Below are 11,598 nucleotides of genomic sequence, written 5' to 3' on the forward strand. Positions count from 1 at the left end.
AATCACTATTTTGACTTGTAGATTTTTTTATATTTATAAAGAGGAATGAAATTTTTTCATAATTTATTTTTAATAATCATAAATTTCGTTTGATGTTCCACAGTTGAATTTGAAGTCTTGCAGCAAAATCTAGCTAAAAATTTGTTTCTTGTAATGCTAAAAAATCTATACGTATAGTGAAATCTCACGAGAGCAGTTACTCTCTCTTTTACTGTGAAAGGGTTGTTAATAATGAAAGTTGGTTATTCTTAGGGGTTACCTTTATTGACTTGTAAATGATATCGTACATGATTTTTTGCACGAGCAATATAATGCCTAGGGGAACATATTTAAGGGAAGACGAATGAGGTAAAATTTCAGTTTTTAATGAGATGGGCTTAAATGGTTCTAAAACTGTCAGAAAAATAGGATGGTTCAAGTCTGAGGAGAATAGTTACCTCAGGAATCCTGAAAGCTATGACAATAAACAGGGCGTTGGAAGGAGAAAAAAATTATCAAGGCAACAAAGATTAATCTGGAAGCTTCTTTGTCACGGTAAGATGTCATCGGCACAAATTACAAATGAAATGCAGTTACCATGCAGCAATCGCACGTAAGAATCATGCAGAAGAAGTTATTTAAGAATATTCGATTCAATTTAATTAAGAATATTCATTCATTCAATTTAAAAATATTAAGGAAAAACCTCTGTTAAATAAGTTACATAAAGATGCTCTTTTAGCATTTTCAAAGAAACCTTCTTAAGAAAGGTGCAAATTAGAGTGGTGTGGTATTTTCAGATTGATAGAAATTTAATTTGGGTGGACCAGATGGCTGTCGATATTTTTCGTACGATTTACGGACTGAATCATATTTATTTTCTAAACTTGCCTTTGGTGGTGGATCCCTTATGATTTGGTGACGTTTTTGCAGTAAGCAGTGAAGCTCCAATTAAATTTATAAAAACTAAAATGAATTCAATTTTATATCAGGATATATTGAGGGATAATTTACTTCATGCAACATCTAGAGACTGGACTTTCCAATAGGACAATGCGGCAGTCTATACTTCATACGAAAGCAAATGAGGTTAAACCCCTCGAATGGTCATCTCTTTGCCCAGATCTGATACCAGTAAAAAATCTTTGGGGTATTTTAGTAAGAAACGTTTACAGATCTGGTCAACGTTTCAAGTGCAAGTTGGATTTCATTGATGCAATCAAGATTTCTTAGAACAATATTGATTCCAGCATTTTACCAATTCTATCTGGATCCATAAATGAGAGATTGATAAATGTAATTGAAAACAGAGGCTCTCACATTGATTTCTGATGTAATAATTGTATTGACTTTATACTTTTTTCCCACTTACTTTGTGTTGAAATCTTATTATGACACATAAAGTAAGAAGTTATGCATTTTACTATAAATTTCATTTTGCTTTTGATGTTATTATGTCATATTTTCTATGCCTGTATTATAAAATAAAACCATACCAGTTCATTCTTCTTACGTTTCATCACTTTCTTCATTAACTTTAGATTTTTTTCCAGCACTATATCTATTTCTTTACGTTATAATGTTTTATCAGATCTCTTATGTTTTATCTCAAAAATATCTCAATTATAAAACTCACTTTCAAGTTATTTTTAGTAAAGGGATGCTAATCATTTAAATTTTAAAAAAAAAAATTAGTTTTTTTTCCAGTTAGTAACAGTTTTTGTTGGAATCACTCCAGCTAATATAGACGTGCGTTGTGAATGTTAAATAACAAAAATACATCATTATTCTACACTTTTAACATTGTTATCAGTCGAATTAAGCTGTAGGGTAGTCAAGGAGTAGGAATCATCCCGGGTTCAAATCTCGGTTCATCCATGGATGACCATGGATGTGATTTATTTATCTGTCCTATATGATCCTGTTGTTTTGTGCCACCTAAACGATGTCCACGTTAAAGGGATTATTAGGTTAGTTAGATACATTAGGTACTATGCGGATTTATTTTAGGAGAAAATTGAATGTCATAATCTTTATTTAATTTTGACAAAATTCGTTACCTTGAAGAAGTGACTATAGTTATTTCGCCTCTTTGACGAAAAATTTGCTTGGAGCATATACCAGGGATAGTCAAAGAAGAAGAAAGTGTCGTGATATTTGAGTATCCATTTTTTACAGTTTCCTTTGTCAGTGTTTTGTTAAGTTTGTCAAGCGTTGTGTTGTTAAGAATCCAGAAAACGAAATTGGTATCTCTTAGTGGATATATTTATATATTACCTTTTGCTCTGATTATATCTTTATCTTTGCAAAGAATATTTGCATTTTACTATTATTACTTTTCAAGACGCAACGTAACGAAAAATTAATCATTGTAGTTTCTACAGCACTTTTAACACTAACACTACAAAGCATTTTATAAGTAAATCGGCAACCGGTAAAATCATCAAAATTAATAATTGTACTGTTTTTTTTTTTTTTTTTTTTTTTTTTTTTTTTTTTTTTTTTTTNAATGAATTTATAAATTTAATCTATACATCTCGTTTAAATTTGGGGTTTTGTCTTTATTAAGTAACATTTAATATTTGCTTTTACGAGTTAAAAGATCAGCTTTTACCTAATTTATTGTACACTGTAAAAATTTTTGGATATAATGGGTTTTGGTAAAAAGGTCGGCACTCATCATGCCAGTGCTTTTTACCGTAAAATCCTTTTTTTCCGGAACATCTTAAGGAAAAAATATCTGATATACCGTCATTTTTACTGTAATAATTACCAGAAAGTAATAATTATCGTAAAGCAATAATTACCGTACAGTAATAATTACTGTAATAATTACCGTAATTTAACGTTATAACTACTGTATACCTACAATAATGAATAATGTAAAATCACATAATCACTCTAATGAATGACACATTACTGTAAAAATTACAATATATTATTTTACAGTAAAAATTACTGTTAAATGCATTGTACGGTTGTTACAGTTTTACGCATTGTTGCAGTTTTACTGTAAAATGCATTGTATGGATGATGCACTTTACACCATAATTTGATCCGCAATTTTTATCTGTGTAGCTTTTACTTGATGCTTTCTTAATTCTGAAATTCATGTTCAACTTTTTTTAATTTTCAATAATTTTACGGAGAAAAAGTTCACAAAATCGTTCAAAAGTTCAAAAAAGTTCATGGAGAAAAAGTTGTACAAAAATCTTAATTCATACAACAGTTTTTTCTTCCTCATTAAAACTAGTATAATCAGATTTATATTTCATCAAAACTCGGTTTGTATTTTTCGGAAAGTAAGAATTTCTTTACTGAAATTTTGATTGCATTGATAAAAATCTTTTTTTTCTTATTCGTTATTTATTTTCGTTTGTTTTATGTGTTATTGCTTGTACTTTGTGATATTTTATTAACCTTATTTACAAAAACGGTTTTTAAACTATATATATTTATACATCAAGTAATTCGTGAGTTAAAAATGCGAGGATTAAACAAAAGTTGAGAGACGTATTCAGTAAGAAATTTTTTTTTATTTCTCATATTACTATTAATTCTAAGAAGAATCAGGAATAATTGCACAAACACTATGTTGTAGATTCACGAAAGCCGTCATAACTCGGAGGAAAACTGGATACTCATTCTTACACTGCTCTTCAACTTTTGTGAATTGGCAGGCCATCATTGTATCAATGTGTCTAAAACAAATGAAAAGGAATAATCGTTAATGGTTGATTGGATTTAAAAGATGCAATTTGCTCTCAATACTGCATTAAACACGCCGAACTGCTCGGGACCGACTGTGGTTCGGATAATTGAAAAGTTGTTTGAAATCTAGTTTAAATGATTATTATTTATGCACTAACTACCCTTCACATTTTTTTCTAGGTTTAGGAATAGTAGTACTATCTAAAATAACTCTGTTTAAAAGGTTTTTTTTTTCAATTTTATGTTTACATTTTTTCAATTTTACAAAAATTTTTTTTAAAACTTTTTTTTCATTTTGAATTTTATTTATCATATCATATTTCAACTTTTTATGACTTTTTTGTCAATTACTGATTTGACCACATTTTTCCGTATTTTCCATTCCACTGCAAAAGAAATCCAGCAAAAACTTTTGTTTCAAAGATGATGCTCCTTTTTGAGCAGTCAAATCCCTTGAATCAATTGAACTGGATCAACATCATTTTGACGTTCTAGGCAATTAATTGCAATATCTAATGCATTGTATTCTTCTATATGAAAAGGTCCACTATCTTGAACTTGATCACCTACTTCTCCCTCTTCCTCTGCGGAGTTCCGAATTTCATTCAAAATTTCGGCAACGATTTCATCATTTGAAATCCTGGGACGTTTTCAGTGTCTCGACACCAGTCTTCTATTTTTTCTACTGAATAACCTGGCATCTTTTCATCCGGAAGATCTACTGGTTCAGAAATTTAGAAAAATTGTTGATAAGTTAAAAAGTATTCTAAACTTTAAAAAAAAGAAAAAAATGAATTCGGACATAGTTCGGATAATTGGACGTTCGGATAATAAGGGTTCGGATAATCGGCTCTCTACTGTAGTCATAATATCAACAGGAAACAGTGCTATAATAAAAACAAAACATAGCATAATGTATTACTTTTTGTTTCATATGGCACTTGGTCAATACAATCTCTTAAGTCAGTGGTTTTTACAAATTAAGTCAGAAAGATACGCCTTTCGCTTAACAAGAGAGTACCGCAAAGGTGAAAGTAAGTCTTAGCTCAAAATCTCTCGGATGGATGGCATCACCACTAATTAGCCACTTTCGCAATTGTGTCATGGATCTTATTGGGAAGGAAATTTCTCCTCCCTGTACCTATGGTACTGATCAGCGACCGACCACAGGAATTTAAGAGCACGTACATCACATGTACTCGGTGGGTCCTAGCTGATCGTAGATTAAACCCTGGTTCCTCCTGATCGGAGTTCGATTCTCTAACCACTGCGCTATCACGGCCTTATAGTGAAAATAAAAGTGAATAACAAAACAGTACTATAAATTAATTTTCAAACAAAAATAATAACAGAGAGAAAATAAAATAGCAGAAAAAGAGTATCTAAAGATGGTTGATGACGTATAGAAATAGCTTAAAAGTTGTTAATTAAGAAGAAATGCTTAAAAGTTGTAATTTAAGAAATTGCTTAAAAGTTTTTAATTAAGAAGAAATGCTTAAAAGTTGTAATTTAAGAAATTGCTTAAAAGTTGTTAATTAAGAAGAATTGCTTTAAAGTTGTAAATTAAGAAATTGCTTAAAAGTTGTAAATTAAGAAATTGCTTAAAAGTTTTTTAAGATATATTGCAAAAAAGGGCCGGCCAACATTAAAAATTCGTATTTCTAATGCTTATATTTAACATTAGGAACACCAATTTTTAAATTTTAAAAATGACTGATATAATGTTTGTATAGTTCAATAGAAAATGAAAGAAAATCAAGTCACGATTTTATGAAGAAATTTTTTTTCAAAGATTTTAAAACTAAACGGTACCTTTCGCACACTTCATGAAAACATTATGTGCTAAATTTGACTTTAAATAAAATTTGAAAAAAATGTTTGTCGCTTAGGGTGAAAACATTATTTGTAAAACATATATGTAATGGTTTTTGAAATTAATTGAACTAAATGTCCCAACATTTTATTAATGACTTACTTGCACAAAACTCTTTCGCTTTCAAGCGGGTCAAACGGATTAGAACCAGGCTTTCCTAAATCATTATAGTAATCCTGAAAACATTCTTTTCCAATATCAGTAAACATATCTCTACCACATTTTCCTTTTAAACCTGTAAAAATAAAGAAGTATTTTAAATTTAAAATGTAATACGAGTTTTCCGTGTTGAACACCTTTGTCTACTTAGTCACATAGTTGTTCAAATACAAACTATATAGCTAAGCTGCGTTTTTATAAAATGAGGATAAATGTGTGGCACTACGACAATTAGGATTCTTACTTCTTTCTGACATTCCTAAAGAAAGTAAAGATTAACATCTAAATATATATATATATATATATATATCTAAATATATAAAAAATTATGTATAAGTGAAACACTCTCTTGTTCGCTAATAACTCGAGAACGAGACCACGGGTTTGGATCGTGTTTATGGCTGTCTTTCAAAGACTTCGTCGTCATATGAAATGATGCTTTTTTTGAGAATAACATGCTTTTCTCGTAGATGCTGTGAGTTTGTTAAGAGTTACTCATGATTAATCTTATCAAATTTAGCCTATTCAATGCCAACCTGTCTACACTTAATCTGAAAATGGGGCAAAGCGTCAATAAGGAGAAAAGCCACAGTTTTGGAAAAATGAAAAGCGTTTGTGGTCTAATTTTTTTTATATATAAACGTACTCCAATGATGGATTATCCGGACTCATAAAAATTTGCAAAAACATAGATTAAGGCAATTATTTTGACAATTTTCATCTAGGTAGAATTTTTTTTTCTTCCAAATTGGTGATTTTCGAAAAGTTTCACAACTTTTAAAACATTTAAGTAATTTGTTCGTTACAAAGCCCAGATAATTCTTCCCGGTAAGTTGATTCATATAATTTAAAATCATTGCTTCACTTCGAGTGTTAGGCAATTAAACTGTGCCCGGTTCATTCTTTTGGGCGACTAATCTTTGAAAAACAATGTTATTTCAGCATTTTGCAAATTTTAAAGGGGTGGTATGTAAACACTATCCTTATGTGGTTCGAGCATAGTATCGAAAATTCGTAATTTTGTTCCTAAAAACCCTTTTTATAGATAAAGGTGCGCGCTTACATGGAAAGAGCATTTTTACAAAATATTAAAAATATAAAAGCAGTCGGAACACTATAAAAAATAAAATATTTTAAAAGCTCGCTAAATTCATAATTAAAGTGCAGAAATAAATTCTTGCTAGTAAAGTTCGTTAATTTTGCACAATTCACTCTTACATTAAAAGCTTATATCAGAATTTTTATTCTAAGTAATTTTGCTGTAAAAATTAAGTTATATAAGATTTTTTGTTTCGTAAAATTTTACGATAAGAAGTATCAGCACGCACGTTACCGGTACTGTAATTTGTACTGAATCCCAAAATATGCAAAATGCTGTCCAAATACAAAATTCCACCAAACGTAATTCATTAGCTTTCGAATAATGTAGTATTTTACATATCTCAAGTAGTATGTTATCGATATCATACAAAATTTCTTTATTTCAATCAAAAATACATAATTCAAAATTATAAAAATATTTGTGTACTTCATAGTTTTCAAATTTGACTAACGTATATTAGTTTTTAAAAATATTTTCAAAAATACAATAAATAAATGTAATAAACATTTTTGAACTATTTTTGGACAAACAATATTTACAACCACGTTCAAAAGTTCAGAAATACTGCGAAATATGCATTAAAGCGGAAATTAACATTAAGTAGTCAAAACTTTTAATCACTCTCTTTCCTTAACTATTTGGAATGTAAATTCCAGATTGCAGTACCTTGCTTCCTTTTCTAAAGTTCAAAAATCTAAATGCAACGTGACTAAAAATATTGAATACACAAGAGAATTTGCATATTTAAAGGTTAGATTTATTAATCTGAATCGCAGTCTGATCACTAGATCTTATAAAGAAGTTTCTTCATATAGTTCCTCAGAAAACTTTTATAAAACTCGTCTATTAATTCAAATTTTATATTTTAATAAAATTACATTATTTAAAATGATGTAAAATTCTAATGCGTTACAATTCAAATTTTTTTCGATAATTTTTAAATAAAGTAGCGAGCAAAACAATAATTATTTAATTTTGGATAAAAGGATTTTATAATTGTATGCAAAACTTTGTAATTCGTTTACAAAGTTTTCAAGATACAGTGAAATATGTAAAAAGTAAGATTAGCAATTAAAGGTCTAAACTTTCAACCACTGTCCTGCCTAAAGTATTGGGACCGTATTTCTCAGATTGCGGCAAACCCTCATATATTGAGGGTCATGAGTCCAAATTCAGGGGGGGGGGGAGATACGTTTATATTGAGAAAAGATGTTTTTGTGTTTGATTTCGAAACTTAAAACATCGTCTCAAATTACTTATAATATTTATAATATATAATATTTAAAATCATTATTAAGACTGACACTTAGTACGTGAAAATAAGTTATCCAATGAGTTTTGTTTTTTATTTCACGCACAGCGCATCTTTTTTCAACACTTATATTATTTTATGTCATGTTAATTATTGTTGAATGTTATTTTTGCTCTTGACTTGCACCTGCTTCATTTTTTCCTTAAAACAATAATTGATTGATTTTCAAAGAAACTGTTGATATTAAAATACAAACTGTACTGTTACAGGCTATTGTACAACGCAAAACTAGCAATTGAACGATAAGAGTTGTTCGCAATCTTATAATATAAAAGTATAATACCTTCAGTGCACACTTCATTCAAATTGTCATAATATTTCCTTGCTACATCAGCGAATCCTGTTTGACATTCTTCAGCGGCCTGTATCTGATATTTCGTAATAGTTGGTTCATATCTGGAAATGGAGTATTAGCTAATTACAAAAATAATGCGGATAAAATAATTTGTGCTGCACTTTTCTGGTGATTTTTTGAAATATATTTGAAATATTTTTAATATGTTCAAATATAGTTGCGGTTAAAGTTATAAATCCGGTTATTATTGATACTCACCGGTCAATATTAATAATGACCACTTCTTTTGTCACAGTGAGAAATAAAAAAAGGAGAGATTTCCGTATCGTGATATGTGACAGAATTATCGCCAAGTTATGGCAACTTCCGGGCAGCAGCACACCAGAAACTAAATAAAAAACATCACAGAAAGAAACCAACTCGAAGGAGGTAACTCGTAAACACCCTCAGGGAAAAATATACACGTGTTTTAACGAAAAATTTCCAGTTCAAAATCAATTTGGTGCTTTGGCGATTTTAGTTGGCGTGGCAGATCACGATAGGGAAATATACCCAGTAAAAATGCGAAAACCAGCACTGCACATAACGTTGCAATTAAGCCGTTATCTCGTAGTTATCACTAGTAACATAGTAAACAAACTGAGACACAGTGATAGAAATGAAGATTATTAGCCCAAAGCTTATCAAACTTAAAATTAATATGTTGATTTGAATTGGTAGGTGTGGTAGCAGATAAAAGACCGTCCTCATACATTGTTTAAAAAAAAACATTGATACAATGGGAGACTTTCGGAGTTTGCTTGAAACTTAGAACTAATAGGAGACAGAATTATATTGCAATCTAATTTTCCTAACTCACGAGAACCATGCACTAAGATTAAACTGAAACAGAAACCTTATTTACCTTAGGATCCCATTTTAGAATAGGAAATTACCAGTATTTGCGTACTTTTATGATAAGACCGAAAAAACTTTTCCGATGATGATCTGAGAATCGTTGTTTACAATCTTGCTGCGTATTTTTTTTTTTATCAAAATAGATATTAAAAAAAATGCGTGTTTCCTTTATTAATTGTTTCAAATCTATATACATTTTAATGGTAATATACAGAATAAAATTAAAAATAGTTCTTGTTTTTAAATACAGAATTTTATCATAAAAAAATTGTCGGAAAATTAAAATTGAAGAACAATTATAAAAAAAGCAAAACTTAGGAAATTGATCATTGTTAAATTATGATTAATTTCATGAATTACAAAGGTAAAACTTATATACTAATAAAAATGCGCAAAACGTGGAGTTTAACTATAACTATATTCAATGTACATGAAATCAAAGTTGTAACTGTTACCAATGTCGGAAATATATAGTTAGGCTTGTAGGTTGCATCACTCGCGAAACGCTTCCTGCCAGATGTCTTTGAGCTTTTAAAAAAAAATTGCAAAACTATGTTTGCATATTACTCAGAAATATGGATAATCCGTCACCCAGATCTGAATAAATAATTATTAAACACCACAGAAAAGCTGAATGAAACCAGGAGCAGAAAAAGAATTAGCTGCACTGCTAAATAGACAGAAAAATGAATCCAGGCGGAAGTTTTTTATTACTTTTACTTTGCTCGTGGAAATCGGGGGATACGTGTTAAGGGTTTCTTGACTGTGGTTTCGGTTAAAGATTTATATAAAAGGAAGAAATACTTTGCTGAAATACTAGGTTTATGTTTGTAGCGCAATATTGAACAGATGATTGATAATAGCGTTCAAATTTATTCAACAGTAATAACGTTAAATGTTACTACTTATTGCTGAACTGTAGCGTAATGTATTAAACGAATATCATAATTTTTCCCTTCGATCAAATTGCGTGACTAATTTGTGTACCACAGTTGAAAATTAAATTCTTCATTAACAAGACTAATTCATTAACGACTTCATGACACTAATTAATTGAATTCATAATATCTAGTAATTAAAAAAATACGACTCTTTCAGATTTTTTTAAACAAAGAATATGGTACTTTTTTTAATTCTTAAAATTATTAAACATATTTAAGGTATGGTACTTTATGGTTCAACATTGAACCGAGCCTTTCTTATACTGAGTGACTTATTTATTATGATTGCCTGATAGTAAGTGGTAAAGTGATGCCTCTAGAGCTTTATTTAGGGCTGGCATACTTTAAAACCATGAATGTAAGAGTTTGGTTAAGATAAGTCTGGATCACTAAATAACGTTAGAGAACAAGTATGCAGTAAAAAATATTCCAGATCCAATTATGGTAAAAAGTCCATTTTTACCGTAAAATTTTACGGAACATAAAATATCATATACTGCAATTTTTATTGCAATACATACTCTAAAATCACTGAATCACTTTAGTAAATAAATATTTCAGGGAACATTACTGTAAAAAATATTGCGATAAAAATGAATATTAAGGAGGCTGCAGCTAGGGTCCAGTATTTTTTTACCGTAATTTGATATTTAATTTTTTATTGCGCTCGTACTGTGAAGCCGAAGATTTATCCCATTGTCTCCAATGGAGGCTGTCATACTGCTGGTATTGTAAAGGAGAGGACTAGGAAACATAATAGAGACTTTAAATCTTTATGCTGCATTGGCCTTTAAGGTCTCCAGATCATAATTCTTTCGAGCATTTTCGAGATGAAGTTAGAAAAAGCCATTCCTCAAGAATCCTGCAGCTTCATACAGTTTAAAAAATGAGGTTTGTTTTTTCAAACATGGTTTCTAATGCGACCTATCAATGGCTCTTAAAACGACCAAAGCTGTATTAAAGGCAAAATGGGGCCAAACATTGCATTAAGTGAACGGAATTAAAGTAGCCGCTCAGTCTACACTTTCTATTCCTCTAAATTTCAATTCAAGTTCTGAACCAAAAATATTTTTGTATGATACAAAAGAAAGTTGCGATTGTGTATTTCAAGAAAGTACTCACTTGCACCATCCTCCACTATAATCAGCATTCAATCTGAATTTAAACACTTTAGCCAAATAGCAATAATAGTTTGATAAATAGTCAACTTCTTCTTCAGAAACGGCCAAGCCAACTACAACTGAAATTAAAAAAAAAAGATTGATATTATTGCGGTCAGAAAGACAGTTTCACAAAATATCATTCATTTCAATTTTTATATGTTTGCCA

The 11,598-nt window shown here is 29.8% G+C and overlaps 1 protein-coding gene across 4 annotated transcripts in view; it reads right to left on the bottom strand.

The window, feature by feature from the left end:
* LOC107442831 (uncharacterized) overlaps positions 1 to 11,598 on the bottom strand; it is a 105,816-nt gene that overhangs the window by 88,222 nt on the left and 5,996 nt on the right. For 3 of the 4 annotated variants that reach the window (XM_071184577.1, XM_071184576.1, XM_043048862.2), the window contains 4 exons: positions 11,392 to 11,509; positions 8,420 to 8,532; positions 5,666 to 5,798; positions 3,496 to 3,680 (listed from right to left, as the gene is read on the bottom strand). In XM_071184577.1, coding sequence (XP_071040678.1) covers positions 3,539 to 3,680; positions 5,666 to 5,798; positions 8,420 to 8,532; positions 11,392 to 11,509 — 506 coding nt within the window. In that variant the 3' untranslated portion in view covers positions 3,496 to 3,538. Of the gene's footprint in view, positions 1 to 3,495; positions 3,681 to 5,665; positions 5,799 to 8,419; positions 8,533 to 11,391; positions 11,510 to 11,598 lie in introns of those variants that run through there. The other variant, XM_071184578.1, reaches the window with a different exon arrangement.

Source organism: Parasteatoda tepidariorum, chromosome 8, assembly GCF_043381705.1.
Source record: "Parasteatoda tepidariorum isolate YZ-2023 chromosome 8, CAS_Ptep_4.0, whole genome shotgun sequence".
In the NCBI taxonomy this organism is placed as follows: Eukaryota; Metazoa; Arthropoda; class Arachnida; order Araneae; family Theridiidae; genus Parasteatoda; species Parasteatoda tepidariorum.